The sequence below is a fragment of the Camarhynchus parvulus genome, chromosome Z, assembly GCF_901933205.1.
Source record: "Camarhynchus parvulus chromosome Z, STF_HiC, whole genome shotgun sequence".
NCBI lineage: Eukaryota > Metazoa > Chordata > Aves > Passeriformes > Thraupidae > Camarhynchus > Camarhynchus parvulus.
In genome coordinates this window covers 29,759,439-29,781,024 of record NC_044601.1, presented here as the reverse complement: position 1 = coordinate 29,781,024, position 21,586 = coordinate 29,759,439, and the positions used below count along the sequence as shown (strand labels likewise).

Below are 21,586 nucleotides of genomic sequence, written 5' to 3'. Positions count from 1 at the left end.
TGAAATATTCTGGAGCTCCTCTGAAAATGCTGCTGGAGGTTACAGAACCTGGCTCTTCTGAACTCACACCAGCCACCAAAACTCCAGTCTACATTATTAAACCAGCACAATACAAAACTAACTCTAACTCTGTTCATTGCCAGGGCAGGTCAAACAAAAACCTTTGACAAAGCTGTGGTCTTGACACTTTTTTCCTAAACGTGGCAGGGATTTTAAGGGTATCGGAGCCTCAGCTTTTCTTTTTTTGGTGTCAGGCAGTTGTATGGTTAGCAGAGGTTAATCTCCCATGGAGGGATCTTTCAGAGTATTTGGCTTGTATTTATCATTTTGACACCAGAAGCCTTATGTGTTTCATACTGTGAAGCGGCATTGCCTTCAAATGGAGACTGCTCCTACTTGAGAGCTTCTTTTACTCTGAGGGGCTAAGCTGCTGGAGGGCTGTGAAGGTCAGAAGTAAATTCCCTATCTCTAGCTGTTCCTCCCGAGCTCCAATCTCTGGCTGTTCCTCCCCAGCTCCAAAGAGGACCATGTGACTTTCCTTAGTGAACACACAGCTCACTTTCAGTTTTCCCAGTAGTCTCCACTGGATGCTAAAAATATTTTTGCATTTGCTTTTGTGGTGTTCCATTTTCACAAGTGGATACTAGAGATTTCTCTTTGGAGTGCAGTTTCACAACCTTCAGTGATGTTTATTACCTTCCATTGTGCTATTTTTGGTTTACGAATGATTCAATATTCAGAGCCAGATGGACAGTTTTTGATATCAGGGTATCTCTTCTCTATTGTATCAGTCATAATGTGATACCATTTCTCTCTGGTTTAAAACTCCATTATAGATATTTGCTCATTCCTAATTTAGGCAGGTTGACAAAGGTAAGGAATATCAGATCTTCCCTATCAGCAGGGTCTCTGCTAGATGTGTACCTTGTTGGCCTTCAATTTTGGGCACTTTTAAAAGAGTGACAGGTATATGTGCCAAGACTTCAAAATTAATTACTGACTTGTAGCTTTGAATTCCACCATAAAAATTATTTTAGCTTAACCTCTGGCCAAGAACTGTTTTCTTACCAGCCCATAACTTTTATTTCTTAGAAATAAGATACATGTATAACAGAACATACTAGCTATCTTGGACTTACAGAAGGTGCATCAACCTCACCATATTTGTCTCTTTAAAGAAATGTGGACTAACTGTGTACTTTACAACGGGCAAAGTTCCCTTCCTCTTTTCATTACAAGTCAGGCTCTAGTATTGCTGTGGTGAAACCCAGCCTGCTGGTGGTGTCCAAGGATAAAATTACAGATATTTTAGATTGATTTAATTGGTCTGTATGTCACTTCATTATAAACAATTAGCTGAAGTTGAGGTTAACGTGAGTGGTGATTTTTACTTCTGGTATTAACAGGAAAATAGATTTTTCTCATGCTGCTGAAACCTGTTCTGGGTTTCTGCTGAATGAATTCCTAGTTCTGCAGTTAGAACAGAGCACTCTTTTTCCAGCTTTTAAAATGGCAGCAATTCTTTGATGGTGGCAAGCAGCAGATCCCTCATTTTTCTACTGAAGTGTAGATCAGGATAATGGATCAGCTGAAGCTGACCTAAAGGTGTGTTCTGCCAGGAGAGATCTTTTTGCTCATCCACTCCTGTTTTCCAGCTTAGAGTGGCTTGGGGAAGTGGCTGACTGTGAGATGGATGCAGTAGCAGACAGTGGAGAAATCTTTGGGAGGTCAGAGACCAAGGGTGGCTTCTTTTTGAGACAAGCATGGTCAGGGATTGGCTTCATAATTACTTGGCAGTTAATTTCCTCCTACATGATTAAACAGTTCAGTCACCTTTATTGGGAAATCAATGTGCCTCCTCTTTGAGATTTCATTGCTGTTCGTAGAATTGTAGCATGATGATCTTGATTTATATTTTTACATAGCACAGGCTAGTTTCTTGGTGTTTGTCTCAACAAGATCCCACATTATCTTTATTCCTGAAAGACTACACAATTTTACTTGTATTTTCTAATGGTTTTGAACAAAATACAATTTCATTTCATTTCAGTGGCTTTGTTTTTCTTCGACTGATTTGTCCTGCTATCCTGAATCCAAGGATGTTTAATATCATCTCAGGTGACTATGTGCTTCAGATCAAATCTATACTTTATGCAGCAGGAGACATGAAATCACTGTAGTATCTAATGCAGCAAAATAGGAAGTTTTTTTGAATGCTGTGTTTCAAGTGAAGTTATCCACATCATTTGGCTAACTTCTTAGGGTATAGACTTTTCACCCTCAAAGGCTTGATTGCAGATATCCCCAGTATAATTTAAAGTCCAAAAAAACATCTACTGTGATATTTAATAATAAAATTTTGAGTCAAGTCTAGCAATGTTTAATATATTTTAGCACTGTGAAAAATGTAACTATGGGAACTTCACACATCACTTTCAATACAGAGTTAATAGCTGAATGCAGTGTTATTTCTGAAATGTACAAGATTTATAAAATTGGTTTGTGTGTCTACAGAGCTTGGAATACATACATATGTGCAACTAGAAAACTTTTCTTGAATAATTTGAATGTCCTGCTTAGATGGCTTCCAGCCATTAAATACAGTAGATCTTAGATATAGAATCTTAAAGATGAAAAAGGGATGGCCTTCAGAAAGGCTGAAAAATAGGAAATATAGGAGAAAATAAAAAAATCTGGTTCAGAAGAGCTTTTTTCGTTATTCAAAGACAGTTTTTAAGACAGTGTGGCTTGTTTTCTTATCATCAGTCTTTAAACTACTAAATGAGAAGGACTGTGTCAAACAAAGTTTGTTTCTCTCACAGAGTAATCATTTCTGTACACGCTTTGGAGAAAGCATTTGAGAAACATGGCCTGGAACAAGTGATAATTTCTTTGGCATTTTATTATCTTTGGGTGGTTTGCAAGTTAGTTACCCTCCTAACTTGGGTTGCCCTGTGACTGCAGGTGTAAAGAACTACTTAAAAAATTTGAGTAATGCCTTTTGAGCTTGTCCATTACAATCCTGCTGAGTTACCTCCAGCTAGTATTCTGGACTGCTGTTAAGGGAAACTTACAGACCCTAAAACCCTGTCAGTGGAATGTTTTCAACCAGGCCATTTACCTTAACTGGAGAGAAAAGTAATTTTCTTGGTAACATCACTTGTTGGAAAAATTCTGACTTCAGTGGTTAATGTGAAGTGTTTATAGTCACAGTCATTACAGACTGGAGTTTCATGGAAATACAGGTTAAGATTGCATGTAACATTCACTTTGTTTTCCTGCTGCCAGTAGCTTGTCAGTGCCCACTTATGTGGGATGTGGGTTTAAGCAGATAAGAAAAATGTAAACTTCCTTTTTTTTTTTTCATTTCAAAGGTAAATGTTTTAACAAGTTTCAACAAAACTCAAGTTTTGAGCAAATGGTTATCATTTCACCTAACTCTTAGTAACATTTATTTTGCCTTCTTGGTCTGTGCTACTATTACAGAAAATAAGATTATCAGATTAACATGGCTTTTGGACGTTACAAAAGCAATATATTTTACTTTACCAGGTGATATCTTTCACATGCAGTTGTTTTATATTTAAAAAATCAATAAAAATATGAATGGGAAAAGAATTTATTTTCATTTGACTGCTGTTAATTTTAAATGTAATGGCCAGTGACTCTCTACTTTGCATTCCTGCCAGATTCTCCTTCCCCCACTGCTGCAAGAACATTGACGCTGGTCGCCAAGTCTGTGCAGAATTTAGCAAATCTGGTTGAATTTGGAGCTAAGGTGAATATAATTTTACATACAGAGAACAACCTACAGAGAACTGTGCTTCCAGTCCACCATTCATATGTTCCTGTTCAACACATGTAAAAAATTTGTTGCTATTTTCTCATGCAGAACCTATGACTTCCTCTTCCTTTACCTTGATGTGCGTTTATCACTTGTTAGATTGATGTTTTCTGTGGTAGAGCACTTCAAAGCTGTCCTGTTTATACTATCGTACTGCTAGACAAAATGAAAACTGTAAGTCAGGTGTACTTACTGCATTAATAAGCCCAAGCTTTCAGTGAAGTTTCTATTAAAACACTAAGAGAATGCCAGCGGTGACTGGTCTCAGTTTCCAGGCTGAAACGTTGCTAAAAGTACATCTGCTGACTTAAGCATAATTAACATGACTTCAGGCTGATGTGAGAAGGCTGTTTCTCTGACACACAGAACTTGGAATGTAAGAGTTAATGACAAAACAGGAAAGAAAGCACTTGTTCCTGATGATACCTCTGAACACAGAGCATCTATTCACTGCAAGCAGGTATTTAGAGACACTCACCTTGATGCAAATTTCTGTCTGTATGCATGTGTAAGAAGAATTCTGAATTACAGGCTATCTTTTGAATACAAGAAAACCAAATTCTGTAGTCTTTTGACTGCCAGCACACTAGACATTAGAAATATACTTGAAAAAAAGATATTATTATTATTTTTATTTACCTATTCGTTTTGCAGTGTCATTTGCCTGACTGCATTGTGTTCATCTCAGATGTGACAATTTACCTTGAATATGATTTTGTTAATGAATACTTTTAAAAATTATTAGGAGCCATATATGGAAGGGGTAAATCCATTCATCAAGAGCAACAAACATCGCATGATCATGTTCTTGGATGAGCTTGGAGTAAGTGGTTAAAAAAATATTTGCTGAAGTTACATAGCAGAATTGTAATTAAAAAAATTAAATTTTTTTACACCTCTTATTAACTAGCTCAGTAATGCATCAGCTGCCACATAATTTTGAATGCTTTTATGTGAGTATATTTTTTAATACTTATTTAAAAATTGCTGGTCTGTCATATGGAATTAAAACCATCAATTATCTGCATAAGATTTTACTAATTAGTGCCTATGTAAATGTGAGAAGCTGAAATAGATTCTAAAGCTATGAAATTAGAAATATTGGGCAAAAATGTAAACCTTTCACAATCATGCTTTTAAACTAGAAGTTTTTATATATAACTTGTCACATGGTTTTAATCAGAGACTGAAAGTAATTTTTCTTTAAAAAATAGGTTGAATTTCAGTTAGCACTGGCAAAAGCTTCACTGTGTGGATTCTACGTATTGTAGTTTGAAAGTGAAATGCTGTCACTCTGTTCTTATGAAACGTGACTATTTTGTGGGTGTGATTGCTATAACAGGAGTTAGGTCATGTTTAAGAGCAGATTTTGCTGAATTTTGTTGCTTTTCTCTCATTTAGATTTTAAAAAGCTCCTAATGGATGGATTCTCCCTTCATTTAGAGGGTTTGAGTCTCAAAATGCTGTAGGTTTCTGGTGAGCTCAAAGGTAGAGCAATACCAGATATTGTAGTAAGAATCCTCCTAGCATTACAAATTGCAGTATCCTCACAAAACACATGCCTGTGAAGAGAAGAAAATAAACAGATAATTAATAATAGAAGGATGGACTGGAGGTTTAGCAGGAAAGACCAAAGTTGGACTTGGCACCCTAAATCTGCTGTCTTTTACTTTGTTGAAGAATGTTCCTGAGCTTCCAGACACTGCAGAGCACTCTCGAACTGACCTCTCCCGTGACCTGGCAGCTTTGCATGAGATCTGTGTGGCACACTCAGATGAGCTCCGGACACTCAGCAACGAGCGAGGGGTGATGCAGGTGAGTTAACACAAATCAAAGTAGTGGGTGCTGAGTCCCGAATTACTCCTCAATACTGACGGATTCTTTTGTGGTATTTCTGTAGCAGTATGATGTTGTATTTCACCAGGGGGTTATTAGCTGTGAAGGAAATACTTAATCCATAGTTTTGTTCCTCCGTGCAACAAAACCAACTAGCTTTGGGTGTTTTTTTAAGTTTCTGGAGGAAGCCTTAAACCCACAAAATTACTGTCTCCTGACAGACTCTCTCAGTCTTAGTTTTCAGATCTGGATTTTTTTTCAGTTGAGAACCAAATTCACTTTCTTTAGCTTTCTATTAATACCTCATTTCTACTTACTAGTTTGCCAGTACACTTGTATGCTTGGAAAACTGCTGGCAAATTTTAATAATGTGTTGTGTTAGCTGTACACTTCCTCTGCCTTCCTGTTAACCACAAAGAAGCAAGAACATCCATGGGAGGACAGGCAAAGTCCATAACATTGTTTTATGACTACCCTTATTGGCTAGGGAATCAGACATTTTCTCTTTTTAGTAATATACTTAAACTTCAAGTTGCAGGTCTGATAGGCTGATGCTGAAAATGCTGCTCCGGCAGGCCTTTTCTGTCTTCAGTAGCTAACATGTAGTTTTACTGACTCACTCTTTTTTACAGCATGTTCTTAAGAAGCTTTTGGCCATTACTGAACTGCTACAACAAAAACAAAATCAGTATTCGGTGTCTAACAACATCAGGTAGCAGCTCTCTACCTGAATTCTGCATGGATCCAGCATGCCCAACATGGCAACTCCCACCAGTATCACTTCCTTCTTGCTCTTGCCAAAAATAGCACACCCTGTCACATTCCCAGTGATGCGTGAACTATGCAAAATGAAAACAAAGATCCTGTTGGTGAATGATTGTACCAGCAGCTTTTTTTAAGCTATCTGTGCAGGACATATGCACTTTTTTTTTCCACTTGGAAACAATGAAATTTCACAACTTCTGAGCCTTGGTATACAGTTGACCTTCCACAGAGAAAATGCTGTGACTGCGTCTAGGACTTAGAAATTTTCAGCACCTCTGATTGCCAAAGTTTTTGCTGTCTGATTGGAAAAGAATTATCAACTGACATGAGAAGAAAGGTGTTGTTCTGACAACCACCTATAACTAACTGGATAACATTTCTTACTGTAATTTCTGACTGGTTACAATAATTATGACTTTTGACTGTTTCAACCACTTTTAACTTGTATTTACAGTTTCCAGAATTTGATGTTATGGTAGGAACAACCTTTACTGTACATGTTTTATACCATGCTGTTTCTCTTGCTGGAGTGATGTTGAAAGAGAATATGCAGAATGGGTCTTGTCAGCTTTACTTTTTTCATGTGCCACTGATTCAGTCTGAATAGTTCTTCCATCAAGAACTGTATATCCAGATAAATCACAATGCTTTTGTAAAACGTTTACAACAGTAAATAATTTGAATTCAGTAAATTTATTGATCATTATATCAGACATGCATGCATTCATTAAACCATTTTATAAAATAGGTATTGTTTGGTCTTTTTTGTACTGTAAGTCTAGCATAAATATTTTTATAAGTGAAAAGTAAGTTTTTAAAATAAATCAAGCTGCATATTTCTAACTCCATGAAAACTGGCTTCATGGCTACTGTGGAAATTTTTTAGTGTCTGCACTGGTGGCATACTTTGCAGTGTTTACAATGTGTCACTTTTTGAGCATGAGTCCTCAGACAGCATTACCTTGTCCTAATGCCTTAATTTGTACATCTTTGGGTGAGAAAGTATATGTTGAAACTCCTTACGTAGGTTGAGATTTAATAAAAAGAAATTCTTCTCTGTGAGTGGGGTGAGGTACTGGCAGAGTGCCAGAGAAGCCAGGGATGCCTCAGTCCCCAGAAGTGTTGAAGGTGACGTTGGATGAGGCTTGGAGCAACCTTGTCTAGTGGAAGGTGTTCCTGCCCACTGCAGTGCCATAAACTGTTAAAAAAATTGAGAAATAAAATGTGCTGTTGATTTAAAGGGTATTTCATCATCACTGTGTGTTATGTTCTAGGCAGTGATATAATAATAGGGAATAAAAGGATTCACTGACAAGATTAATGAGATAACTACATAAATAATTTTAACATACAAGCACTGTTGCAAATCTTTACAACACCTGGAGTGTTTTTCCTATCTATCAGAACTGCCAAATCACTGTCACATAAAATCAGAGAGACTTTGCTTTTGCACCTTTGCTGTAATACTAAAGTGGCTCTTGCTGTGTTGCCCTGGTCTCTAGCTGGAACAGCTTCTTGAAGGTGAAAGCTCCCAAATATCGTATGTATGGCACTGAGCAGACACATGTGATGCTCTTCCATAGTGACAATACATGTGTTTGCAACACCTTGTTTCTAGAGAAGTCTTTTCTTAGATTGTTCCATAACCATGTCAAGTCTATGTTAAACTGCATCTCAGACAAGTAAGTAATTTACCTTTCAGTGTGTCCTACTTAAAACTTTTAACAGAGTGTGTAAAAGGGATTCTTTTCTAGATTTGGTTGCTTTGGTACAGGCAATATAACATGGTAAAAATACAAACTGGAAGACAGAGCTGCCTACCTAATTTACCTGTTACACACAAAATGCAGCAAAGACAATGAAACTGGGGAACACCCAAAGCTGCATGTATGTGTTTGTATTGTAGAACTCTTAACTGGGTATATGAAAAGAAAATAAATCAACTGGTGCTCATAACACTACACTACAGCCACATCAAACTGTTTCTGAACCAAAAACAAGGGCCAGATTTCTTGAAGCAAATCTTGGTCGTGTTGGACCTGTAATGGATGAGGGTTTAATTAAACCACAACTTTTTCTTTTAGGAAAGTGAAAAGCTTTACTGCCAAGGTAAGAACTAACAGCACAAAGACCTTATGACACATAATAAGGAACCTGTGGCAGGCAGTCACACCTGACACCAGAGGGTGGTAGGAGCGCATCTTCCTTCAAAGTAATGCTGAATCCACAAGATCATCATCAGTCCACTCTTCCTAATAGAAGGAAAAAACACAGCACCTTGAGCGACATTTGTGTGTGGTGGTGTGGTGCTTATGGGCTGGATTTAAGAACTTACAGAGAAATTCCATGAACAGAAGACTAAAAAAGTATTTTAACTTGGGGCAATTCAGGCCTTTAACCCTAAAGCTAGTTATCCATACCTATGCTTACAGTCATGGACACAGTCATGTTAGACACTTTTCAGCACCTGGGATAAAGAAGCATGAGCTTTATGTTGGATAACTGTAGAGATTTCCAAAATAGCTCATACTGCACCTTCTAGTGATGTCCTGTGCTTTTCATGGCTTTGTAGATTATCAGCTAACTACAGGATTAATGAAGCCATTGTTAAGATATGAGCAGTTTGCACACACTGTAAGCTTTCAAAAAGCTAAGCACACTTTCTCCTTAATGTCCTGGCCAGCTGAGATCTGCTCTTTCATGTAGTTATTACTCAGCAAAAAATACACAAGTAGAAACCCAGTTCAGATACATCACTAATAAAAAACTGTGGGTTTCAGGACCTTTGGAACTGTAAAATCATGAAGTGCTGTAGGCTATGTGAATATCCTATCGGGTTACTCATTTAGGAAATAATTACAGATATAAATTAAAAAGAAGATCCAAAATCAAAACTGCCTCAGACCATAGCAGAGTAACTAATATAAATTAAACTGGGGCAGGGAACAAGTGAAACCTCCAACACTCATATGGCGCTGTTAGTTCTAAGTCACTCTGTCATAAAGTGAACAGTTTTCCAAGTGCCTGCTTTATGGAGTTGCCAGTTTTAGTATACTTTTGAAGACTGGCATTTGGAATGAAAACTTATTAAAAATTTTTGCAGCAATAAAATTATAAGTTCAAGGTCCCCCATCTTGTTAGCATATACCTTCAATGCCAATTTTATTATAATCTTGTCTTAATAATGTTTTGGAGTCTAATTTGACAGTATAGCATGAACCTACTATGATAATCTCTAATAGCAAGACACAAATCTTGTCTTTTATCTTCACATTTTGGTAGGTGACCCTCTTTAGATGTTAGCATGTTTTTCTAAATGCCATACTTAGTGTCTCAGACTATCAGTATGCAACACCTTTAGTATCAAAATGAGTCCACTTAAAAAGGGTTCTACACCACTGCCAGCATGGACTCTCTCCTGTCCATTGTCCAAACAAAAGCTCTGGAAGGTGTTCATCCCAGATGTGAAGGACAACCTTAATACTGTTTGTAGTTGTTGAGTCACTCTTGTCAGTTTATCTCCATCTTAGTTATACTTGGTCTTATAACGCAAAGTACTAGCAACCCATCTGTAATTCACGCAGCCTTGTTAACAAATTGACATACATTTAGTCCAACACTCTACACTGCTTTGAGCAAGAAACCAAATAAAGTAAATAAAAACTTCCAAAGCACAATAAACAGTAGGAAGCATGGTCTGCATGTTCATTCCCCTTTCCACAAAAGAGGGGGTGTTCAAGAACACTTCAAGTGCAATCAGGTATGAAATCTGGCTCATTTAAAGTGAAAAAAAAAAGTTGAAAAAGGTTCAGTCTGAACAACAAATAAAATTATAATACAGACGCATAAATTTATCTCAGTAGCTGTGTCACTTTTGTCTTGGCATTAAGGATGAAAAAAAACAGGAAAAACTTGTACAATAGGTTTACTAACCTCATCCATTTTACATTTCTTTGTGACATATTCATCATCTTCATAACCTTTCCTCTTCTTCCTAACCCAGAAGAAAAGTGAAATGCTTAGGTATTTTTATAAGTTAAGACCCTCATTATTTGACCCCAGGATTACAATATGAACATACCTGTTTCATTAAAAAAAAACCAAAACCTCAGCATGCAGTTTGCTGGAAGTTCAGGGTGCAGTCCTTTGCCATCCACATAATTCTTAAGAAAACATTAAGCCTTTACAGCATTCTTGTTTTAATTGCCTGATTTTAAAGCCCTTAGTTCTCATCACATACAACATCAAGTGGTCACACCTTAGAAGCCACCCAGTATTCCAGGTTTTGTTTTACAAAATAATCAGCTTGCCATGCAGATCCGCACAAAAGAACCTGTTAATGTATTACTGAAAGCACTACTTTGAGTCACTGACCTCAGTTTCCAGTAGATATAGCAAGCAGGCAAACACTGTGTGCACATTTAAGGGTTTTCATTTTCCATCACTCACATGGGTAAGAAAATATTAATGTTCATATGCCAATAAAAAAGGCCAAAGTTTAACACATCCCAGATATACTTACGGGTTTGTATTAAATGAGAGGTCCAAGCTGTGACACTTCTCTAATTTCTGTTTTAGAGCAGCAACCTCTTCAGGCCTTGGCAGTTCATATTTTTTAATGAGATTTTTCATGCCTAAAATGACAACAACACAGCTGTAAGCACACAGATAATTTCTGCTCTGCCTTGTTGTGTTGGGTCTGCATGGCAAGATGTTGGCAGTGGGGGACCTATAGGAGTGGCTTCTTTGAGACACTGCTAGAGGCTCCCCCCATGCACAACAGAGGCAACGCCAGATGGTTCCAGGATGTATCCAGCACTGGCTAAGGCCAAGCCTATTAAGTGACAGTGGATGTACATCTGTGATAACACATTTAAAGGGCAAAATCCAAAAGCCAATGCAACACTAATGGCTGCTGGAAAGAGGAATGAGAATATACGAGAACATCTACACCCTACATCTACCAGGGTCAGGGACAAACATAAGGAAGGAAGTGCTCCAGGCACAGAAACAGATTCCCCTGGTGCAGACCATGGTGAAGCAGCTGTGTCCCTGCATGGAGGTCAACAGGAGTGTGGAGTATGCAGCTGCACCTGCAGCCTGTAGAGGTGGCAACTTTGGAGCAGGTAGATGTGCCTGAAGGAGGCTGTGACCCCTTGGGAATACTATGTAGGGAAGAGAAACCTACACTACAGAATGTTTGCTGGCAAGACTTGTGACCCCATGGGAGACTGGCACTGAAGCAGCCTATTTCTGAAGGGCTGCATCCCATGTAATGGACCCACATTAGACCAGTTAATGAAGAACTGTAGCATGTGCGAAGGACTCATTGTAAAAATTTGTAGATGACTGTCTCTGTGGGAGGGACTCCACACTGCAATGGGGAAGAATGTGAGGAGGAAGGAGCAACAGAAACACGCTACCCTGACTAGTCCCCCTGCACTGGAGGGAGAGAATTCAGGAGTGAAATTGAATCCAGGAAGAAGGGAGGGGTGGGGGAAAGGTATTTTTAAGATTCGGTTTTCACTTCTCATTACCCTACTCTGATTTGATTGGTGATTAATTAATTTCCCCCAGTTGTGTCTGTTTTGCCCATGATAGTAACTGTAAGTGACCTCTCTCCCTGCTCTTATCTTAGCCCATGAACTTGCTATTTTTTTTCTCTCCCCTGCCCAGCTAGGGAGGTCAGTGATAGGGTCTTTGGAGGTCACTTGGCAACTTTGGTGGTCACCTGGCATCAAGCTGGGGTCAACCCATCCCCCTTGTGAATCACACAACCCTATCTAGTCTCCAGTGTGGCTGAGTATTGCTTATGTCATAGTCAGGCTTGAGCCAACAGTTCATCCTTCCCTTCCTCATTGTAACTACACTGAAACAAGTATCCAGCATCACCGACTCTGGATTTCCTTAAGGCACAGTTCACATTACTCTGCTAACAAGCTTCAAAATATACAGGTATTTTTTGCAATCAACACTGTACTTGCTGTCCTAAAAAAATACCAGTTCCAGTCTTTCTAATAATGCAAATTAAATTTACAAGTTTTTTTTTTCTCTACCACCAGTACTCTGTAGAAGTAATTTACAAATGTTTGAAAAATTTCCTTCCAACCATCTTATGTTTATGGAAGAGCTACCCTTGGGCTAAAGCTACCATCCACAAAAACTGAAGTGAAGAGTAAGTGATCCCAGCATTCCCTTCCATCTCAGCCACTAAAGTTTGAAGACCTGATTTGTTAGAAGACCAGAAAGTAAAGGACATCTTAAATTTTATAAATTAAAGGTAAATTGAATTTGTAGACCCTGGTTACTTGTATGGTGCATTCCCTGCTCATGTCAGCCAGGCTAGTTTCACTGCCACCACTCCCATTTGAAGTGCATGCATTAGCTTAATGCATTCAGTAACTGATTACTTACTGGGAATTTCATATAACAGCCTTTTCATTTAAATCAAAGGTAATAATCAGTGTACTACACTTCCTTTTAGCTTAGCTAAACCATGGTAGCATTCTTAATATTTGTAAAATATACACACACACACAAAGATATTTCTCACACTAGTGAAACTAAGCATCTTCTGAAACATCTTATAGCTACAAAACAGATGTGCAGTATAAATACTGGCACATCACATTAGCCCTTTATCTGGTACTAGTAGTTATTACATGCAGGCTTTGCCTGAAGCTGTAATGTTTAAGATATGGTGACTTAAAAAGCAATTTAGTTCTGTCCTACAGATACCATTATCTAGTTCTCAAAATAGATTTCTCACTTCTGAATCAGCTGCTAGCACTTAACTGACTCTAGCACTTATGTTCTGAAAGCATCAGGCAGGTCCTCTGCCCGTTAATGTATTTAATTTGTTTGTATTAATTTGTTTAATTTATTTGTTCATTTTGTCATTTTGTCGTTTTTCCTCTTCCATCCACATGCTGGGTAGCTCATTCTACTGTCTGCAGTTTACTTATGCATGCCTTAAGGTGAAGAGAACCATTTGAAGCAGACCCTTCTATCTAAAGCTTTTGTAATTTGGAAAAAGATAGTTTTTCCTCATTTTGAAATATTCTTTAATATAATTTTCCAACGTTTACTTACATTTCATTTCATCTAGTAATCTGGATAAGGTTGATCTATCCTCTTTCAGCATAAGACTTTCTGATAAATAGCTGCAAAGAGACATTGAAGAATAAATTTTTGAAGTGTCATAATAATTTATGGCAATCATTTGTAAGTTAGTAAAAAGTGTATTATTTTTAATTAACATCTCCCAGAGCTTTATAATTAGATGAGTAAGAATGCTTTGTTTACTTAAGTGCTATAAAGTGATAAAAAAGATAATCTGTCACTAAGAAGGCAACAAAAATATTCCACCAGTCATGAAGAAATAATATTGCCAAATTAAGTATTTCTAAGCCTCAGAGAGCTAAGTCAAATTAAGTTTATGACCTTATGACAACATCATGCTATTGTACAGAACGCCCACAGGACAAGCAACCACTACAGTGGTTTTCAGACTGAGCAACAGCAGAGCATGCAAGACAGGCTTGCTTCTTTTGGCAGCTCAAAGCTGTCACTAAATACTGTCTTGCATGAGCGTATGGGTCCCTTCCTCTTTCCAATGAGATCAAACTTCTCTTAGTAAGAACACTAATGCAGACTGCCTGGATAAAACGGACATGAGCAATTGTCCTCACCAACACCCACAACAACCAAGGAGTTCTTTATCCCTTCCCCCATGAGAGCAACAGGTTTTCCAATTCCCACGTGTTCTGTACCACCTCTAGAGCTGCACCTGACCACAGATCCACGGACCATCAGCTTCTCTCATGTCTGGCAGCAAAAACTCACACCAAACAGTAAATGACAAGGTTATAACAACTGTATGGTGCAGACAGATAAAAAAGACTTGAATTCTTCCTGAATGTGCCAACAAAGTTCAGACACCTTGAATCACACATTATCTACAAATTATTTTCATTCTTTTTGCAAGCACAGTTTTCTGAATTTTGGCATGAGCAGTACAGAACATAGATCTAAGAATGAGATCAAGTTTCAAGGTAAAGTAAGCACCTGAATGTTTTTACACAATTCTCAGAAGACAGTGAATCCTATAAGGAATACTCCCAACATTCCTTATTTTAGAACTAGAGAGATTTGAGATACATTTAGAACAGATGGAAGATTTTATTTTAAAAGAACGTTTTGGATTTAGAACAGGTGTTACACTCCAGATGCAAAATGCTCAGGTAGTGGCATGATATTAAAACATGTCAGGTACATCTCCTTACAGCAACCACTTCACCTGTTCATCTGACGAAAAGCACATGTTTTGTCCGTAAGAGAACTAAACCAAACAAACTACACATTTCAGCAAAAGTATCAGTGTTTGATAGTACCCCTGCAAACACCAGTGGCAACAACACAAAAGGGAAAGAAAAGATTGATTTAAAGCAACACCTTACTCCTGGTGCATATCCATGGAAACTGAACAGTTGCAGCAGCCGAACACAGGATGTTACAGCATGCCCATTTCCCAATATTACTGGGTGGAACGTGCCTGGGCTTGTCTGGCCCTCACTGCTTGACCAAAGGCGGCAGCTGTGGTGTTTCACCTCAGAGATACCTTTGGTTAGTTGTATGTTGCAGCTAGGCACTTGGAACAAGTCCAGGCAACAGGAACTCAGGCTTGACCTCTGATGGAGAAGCTTTAGGCGAGGCAAAGAGGAAAAGGAGACGGATCCGGCTAGGGGGTCATAATCCAGAGTTTATTCCTGGGCACGCAGGCCTCTGAATGTTGTGACAGCTCCAACCGAATCCCGACCGCAGGGTCCTGTGTCTTTTTAAGCTCAGGGAAAGGGGGAGGGGAAGGGGTAGGTGAGCTACCAACCAGGCAGGAGGGGGGGAGGCTCAGGGGACAAATGACACTTGGATGGCCCAATTGTCCCCAGGGCTGAGAGGCATCTTTTGAACTTCACCTATCAGACGAGGCCTTGCTGACCTACTGAGATTGATGGACAGCTCTCAGCAGGAGGCAGGGAGAGGGGAAGGGGGAAGCTATTACTACACCTGGGAGGAAGTGGGATAGCTAAGACAGGACATTGCTTCACACTGTAACATCCATTAGCTATCAGTTCAGCGTAATTTCAGTTGATCTCAGTTTCTACCATATTTCCACTTTCTTCCCTGTGTAACCCTCAAACTGAGTCTGAAAATCCTATGCTATACTAATTAAGGCAAAGTCATCAGTTTTTTTTAACTTCTTCCAAAGGAATATAAAAACCAGACAGCAACTGCTTTCATAACCTATTTGTGAAAATGAACAGTACCACTGCCATTCTAAAACATAAAGAACAGACAAGTGCTAGCAATCAGTAAATACACAATTCTAGTAGTTAAGAATGTCTAGAGCAAAACAAGAAGCAAACAGATTGTTTAAATCACGCATATAAGAAAATAACTACCTTTCCATATTAATCCCTGCTTTTGAGCCACTAGATAATATGGCAGTGAGAGCAATCTGTGAGGGAGTAAAGAGCAGATATGCATCTGTCAGAGCCACTCGGTTAAGGAAGTCATCAGCTGTTTTCCTTAAAACTTCAGGATTTTCCAGCACTGGATAGCGAGTCTAAAAAGTAATGATTTAGAAAAAAAGGCACCTGTTTGTCATTCCTGTTCATAAGCTCAGAACACACAATTCAACAGTATTTTATAAAGCTGAAAAGTAGCAGACCAGATCTTTATTCCAAGAACATCCTAAATAACTTAAAGACCACAAGTAAAAAAACTGTCTTTCAGGTATCTGTCTATCACTATAGAAATTAGATCTTTTAAATCACAGGCACAAAAGGAAATAAAGTTTTTCAAGATAATGCATGACAGACTTGTATTACTTTACTACACAGAGCATAAGCTTATAAGAGAGTATTACCTTAATATCAATTAGAAATCCCTCAAATGGCCTGTATGGATTGTGGATGATGAGATGGAAGTTCAGTTGCTGAATAAGTAGCAGTTCATATTCCAGTATTTGTTCAAGAGCTTTTTCCTGTCCAAGAGGACTTTCTCGAAGGTTACCAACAAACTGTGCACTGGATACATTAAATTCATCTACTTTGCAGGCCAAAAATGTGCATGTTAGCCTTGAGGAGGGAAAAAACAAAAAAGCAAACAATTGACATATGCAGCATCCATTCATCCATATGTTCCAAATACAGCAAAAATACAGTGAAACTGACCATATTTTGTCTTTACTCCTACTTAAGCTCTTTGATTTTCTTTCTTGTTCTTTTTTCAGGACTTTACAAATATAAAGATCATACCTCTAATATTCCATTTGATAGAGTAACTCAAGAAGTGTTGATAACTCACATTATTATCCGAGGATGATGCTCCATCACTGAGTTATTGAGGTAAAAACGTTTGAAATACATGCAAGCTGTTCCCTAAATTGAAAAAAATGGAGAAGGGAAAAAATAAAAATGGATTAAGAAAAAATAAGTATAAATACATAAAAATAAAAAAAACCCCCACAAACCAGGAAAGTTTGGGTATATACTACAGGCACACAGGATACACTGAGCCACTAAGACACATACAGCCATTAAATGTCATTAAGTATTTCAAACTCTTTATTTTTGCCTGCAAGAACCTTACATTACAACTGCAATACAAAATAATTTTCTTTGTTTTTAGACAATGCTATAGAAGATGATGCTTAAAAAGCCAACAGTATCTTTATGTAAAGAACTGGGTATTATAATGAAATTTAAAAATCAAAGGCTGAAAAAAATCATCCAGAAAGCTGCAAGCAATTCAAACAATTTGATTTTTTACATCAGTAAATTTTGCAGCATGTTTATCAGCATGAAAGCTGACGCTTTCCAAAATGAGACTCTGCAGGAGCTACTTCTCAAACATCAGTCTGAACAGATGATGCCATGGCAGTGACTGCAATCTTTCACAGAACATGCCGTGGCAGTGACTGCAATCTTTCAAAGGCACCCTCAAGCATGGTACTCTTCACCACACTTGAGTGGAAAAGGGAGGACTAACAGGGCACAATGTAAATTATACATCTTAATGTCTCAGTGAGAGAGAGGCACAATTTCACTCCATTCTTCAGCTCTACATCCCCACTTCTCCCTTCTGAAAGACGCTCTTTTGCATTCAAGACACATAAGTTCAAGGTAATTTTGCTTTTCCTTTGTACGATAATATTTTGCCAGTACACAATCCAGCTTATTTTGTGGTCAGAGAAGCACTAATGCTGGAGAAACATGTGAATGACAACCCAAATTTCGGATCGTCTTCTTTAGCGACTGGGAGATTGTTTCATTGTATCATCAAACATTACCATCAACCATCTACGACTATTTTGTTTCTACCCTTCGCTAAGAGGAAACAAAACAATTCAGTCGCCCAAGCAAGTTTAAGAGCCACAAGCAAAAGCTCACGTTGAAAAACATCAGATTCTGAAATGGCTACACGTGTCAGAAAACGAAACAAAAAAAAACCAAACAAACAAACAACAAAAAAAAAAAAACACAACCAAACCAAACAAAACAAAAAAAAAACCCAAAAAAACCCCAACAAAACAAAACAAACAAAAAAAAACCGCAAACAACAAAACAAAAAGCGGCTACATACTGTAGTGCTAGAAGAGAGAAAAGAGATAAAGAGATTTAAAGATATCCGCGCCCTCGAAAACAAGCCAAGCAGGCAGCAAGCGATGGATGGAATTAGGAGGGCCGAGGCGGCGGCTCCTCCTCGCCTCGCTTACCACAACGGACCGCGGCATCGCGGGCTTGAATGCAGCGCAGAAGTCCAGCAGTCTCTTCTCGTAGTACTTGCATATCGCCAGCTCCTCGTGCGGCTCCAGCAGCACCGGGTCGCCCTGCGGCACCTTGGGAGAAGCAAAGCCGCACCTGAGTCCGCCGCAGTCTCACCCTGCCGCCCCGCGCCCGCAACTCCTGCGTCCCCGCGCACCTTCCCGCTGGCCGCCGCCCTGGCCCGGGCCCGGCGGTTCCCCTCAGCGCGGAGCCGCGCCAGTTCCTCCTCGCCTTGGAAGGTCCAGTGCCGGCGCTGCGTGCTGCTGTGGAACATTGCTCAGCAACATGTCCGCATTCGCGCGCGGCACGCCGGGAGCCGCCTTAGCTCCTGGGGCGCGGCCGAGCAGGCCCAGGACACTCCCTCCTGGGAGAGGGATGTTTCCGTTTCCTTTTCCAAACTTTTCCGTTTTAAGGAAGAACTGTGGCAAAGCAGTATATCGTGAACTTTTGCAGAATAGCGGCACTCTTGTGTTTCTCTTTCGGTTTTATTCATATATACTTGCAAATTTACATTGCACTTGTGCAGCCTTACGTCGAGTGCTGGGGACAGTTTTGGGCACCGCAATGTAAGACAGACATTAAGCTATTGTAAAGCATGCAAAGGAAGGCCATGAGGATGATGAGGGCCTGGAGCAGAAGCCATATGAGGAGTAGCTGAGGTCACTTGGAATGTTCAGCCTGGAAGAGACTGAGGGGAGACCTCATCATTGCAGCCTACAACTTCTTGTGAGGGAAGAGGAGGGGCAGATACTAATCTCTTTGTGGTGACCAGTGACAGGACTCGAGTAAATACCATGAAGTTAAGTCATTGGAGGTTTAGGTCGGATATCAGGAAAAAGTTTTTGACCCATACGGTAATTGAGCACTTGCACAAACTCCCCAGGGAAGTGGTCACATCACCGAGTCTGATGGATTCAAGAAGTGTTTGGACAATGCTCTCAGGCGCATGGTGTGATTTTTGGAGAGTCCTGTGCAGGCCCAGGAACTGAACTTTATGATTGTGGTGGGCTCTGCCAAGTCAGAATATTCTGTGATTCTGCTCCCTTAAGTTACTTCAGTAGTCTCCTGCTTTCCCCAGATAACTACTAGATATAAAATCCAATTATGCTTTTAAGGAAGCAGCATTTCATAGCCTCCATGCTTCAGCCAGAAATTTTAGATATTACTGTGTAGTATCTAATATTTGTATTTGAAGTGTGTGTGGAAATGATGTAGAACATACTTTTGTGGACAGTCACAGGTATTGGAGTTAAAAGTGTTACCCAACAAGTTGTGTTCTTTTAAAAGGAGTTTATGCAGCAGTGGGGGAAAATTCCTGTAACCTTAGCACAATAGTGTTTGATCCCTATCTAGGATTAATGCTTTGTTTCGTATCATACAGTGATTACTACAAACACTGGGGATAAATGTGGCTTTGTTTTAACTCTCTACATCTGTGACTAATAAGCCTTCTACCAACTGGTATGGGAAATTACGTAACTTTACTCATAATTTTTCAAATTAATTATTTTAATTATCTCTTCTAATTAATTGTTTTAATTATTTTGAAGCAATGTAATTTTACACTTTGTCATATGCCATTAGAACCAGCATTTAGCAAGGTTGTGATAAGCCAGTATTGTGGGATCATGGTTTGGGAAAATTACTGAAACTTTAAGTTTCGCTGAAACAAGTGTAATCAACACTTTGATATATTTCAATGATCCCAGATCTAGAAGGATGTTAACAAAGCCTTGCAGACACATCTGTTTTTGAAAGTGGACACAAGTAATGCAAAATTGATGAACCACAAGGATGTTTTGCAGAAACTCAAGATAAGGAAGAAAATAACCAAGTCAGTTCAGCAGATGTACTGGATATGCTGTTTGGGAAAAAGATAATAAAAAGACAGAAGAACTGGGCTAATTAGCATGAGAAGTGAGAAAACAAATAGGAGATCGAATACTAATTAATTAAGAGAATTACGGAACTTATAGCAAATGAACATTAATTTCTTTATTTGCTACAGTGTATAAATAGTGAAAAGTTTTGAAAGTGGATGTATTAGGTGAAGCTATCACCATGCACCCAACATATTGAAAAAATATCAGCTTTCTAACATAAAAAACTGGTTAGAGAGTTTCTTTCCTGGTTTTTAGTGACAAAGTGGTTCCTTGCGAACAGACATGACAAAGGTCCTTTCCCTAAACTACACAAGAAATAATTATCTATATAGTCTGAATCCATCAATACTTTGCCTTAAATTACAGTAATCAGCGCATCCAACATACATACAGTTTGAAATCTGATCAGATCTGAGTTCCAAGAGCCATATGTACAAAAATACCAGAAGGGTGTTGTTGTGCATCTGATTGTGACAGTTCCATCCCAAATTAGAGACTCCTAAATAGTGCACATTATTGTAACAATCAGTTTACTGAGTATTATTGTAAATGTGTTATTTCACAACATCACTCTAAGAGTAAAATGTAAGAATAGGAATGAAAATTTCTAAAAAGAGCAGTAGGGAGGATAAAGCAGTTTTTTTTTCCATTTTTTTATGATTCTATTTCTTTTATACCTTCCACTTTTCAGAATCTGTACTTCAAAGGTGTTTGGGTTTAAGGATACTGAACAACTACGGACTTCACTGATTGTAGTTCTTCCTTAACTTTAAATGGTATGATGAATTATTAGTGATTCTAAAATTCAGTCTGAAAGTGGACAAAGGCAGATTTAGGTAAAATATCTGGAAATGTAATCATAAAATACTCAGAAAAACCTTCATGTGCTTGGTCTGTGACCAAGCTACAAACAGAATCGAGAATTTACTGTTTCTAGTTCTCTATTGTTTCTTTTCACAATAGTGCTTTTCACAACATCTTTACCCACAATGCAATTTTGATATATTATCTTGTAGCCAAAGAGGTCAATAAAAATAAGAAATACTGCAATGTGATTTTTGTGCCAGTAATAAGGTCTACAAAGAATGGCATAGAATGCACTAATAAAGTGCAGAGTGAGTATAAAATGTTTTACTACATTCAGAAAGATAATTACAAGAACTGAAAAGTTTTTTGGAAAGTGAAGCTGTATGAGTTATTAATCAGTTGCTTAACTCAGTCAAATTTAAATGTTTGATGTCTGTCTTTTATGCTGTTTTAAAACATGTTATATGCAAAGATGTTTGTTCAGAATTATGCAAGTAGCAAGATAACCAAGCAAATCAAACTATGAGCTAATAAAAGCTCTCCAGTAGCCTAGGCATTTTAGTGTGTTCAGCAATTTCTCAGAAAAATTGCCCAAAGGTGTAAATAAATACCTACCACCTAAATAC

At 38.5% G+C, this 21,586-nt stretch overlaps 2 protein-coding genes across 4 annotated transcripts in view; one reads left to right on the top strand and one right to left on the bottom strand.

Moving 5' to 3' along the window:
- Positions 1-6,833, top strand: part of RASA1 (RAS p21 protein activator 1) — a 45,356-nt gene extending 38,523 nt beyond the window's left edge. For both annotated transcript variants that reach the window (XM_030969214.1, XM_030969215.1), the window contains 5 exons: positions 2,051-2,118; positions 3,690-3,778; positions 4,590-4,667; positions 5,525-5,659; positions 6,313-6,833. In XM_030969214.1, coding sequence (XP_030825074.1) covers positions 2,051-2,118; positions 3,690-3,778; positions 4,590-4,667; positions 5,525-5,659; positions 6,313-6,396 — 454 coding nt within the window. In that variant the 3' untranslated portion in view covers positions 6,397-6,833. The remainder of the gene's footprint in view (positions 1-2,050; positions 2,119-3,689; positions 3,779-4,589; positions 4,668-5,524; positions 5,660-6,312) is intronic.
- A 163-nt stretch (positions 6,834-6,996) lies between these two features.
- CCNH (cyclin H) lies at positions 6,997-18,637 on the bottom strand. 2 transcript variants are annotated; one of them, XM_030969218.1, is made up of 10 exons: positions 18,428-18,637; positions 18,222-18,344; positions 16,811-16,884; positions 16,371-16,581; positions 15,904-16,067; positions 13,538-13,608; positions 10,968-11,079; positions 10,379-10,439; positions 8,619-8,697; positions 6,997-7,643 (listed from the first exon to the last, which is right to left on the bottom strand). In XM_030969218.1, the coding sequence occupies exons 1-9, from the start codon at positions 18,542-18,544 to the stop codon at positions 8,653-8,655; spliced, it is 978 nt and encodes a 325-aa protein (XP_030825078.1). In that variant the 5' UTR covers positions 18,545-18,637; the 3' UTR covers positions 6,997-7,643; positions 8,619-8,652. The 2 variants fall into 2 exon arrangements, with proteins under 2 accessions (XP_030825078.1, XP_030825077.1); XM_030969217.1 differs by having other exon boundaries at positions 6,997-8,697.
- Between the last annotated feature and the right edge of the window lie 2,949 nt (positions 18,638-21,586).

Coding starts and splice junctions, on each gene's coding strand:
- CCNH (XM_030969217.1), bottom strand. CDS start 18,544: ATGTTCCACAGCAGCACGCAGCGCCGGCACTGGACCTTCCAAGGCGAG. Junction 16,068..16,370: donor GATTTCTAATTGATATTAAG/GTAATACTCTCT, acceptor ATTACTTTTTAG/ACTCGCTATCCAGTGCTGGA. Junction 13,609..15,903: donor GCAGGGATTAATATGGAAAG/GTAGTTATTTTC, acceptor GTCTCTTTGCAG/CTATTTATCAGAAAGTCTTA.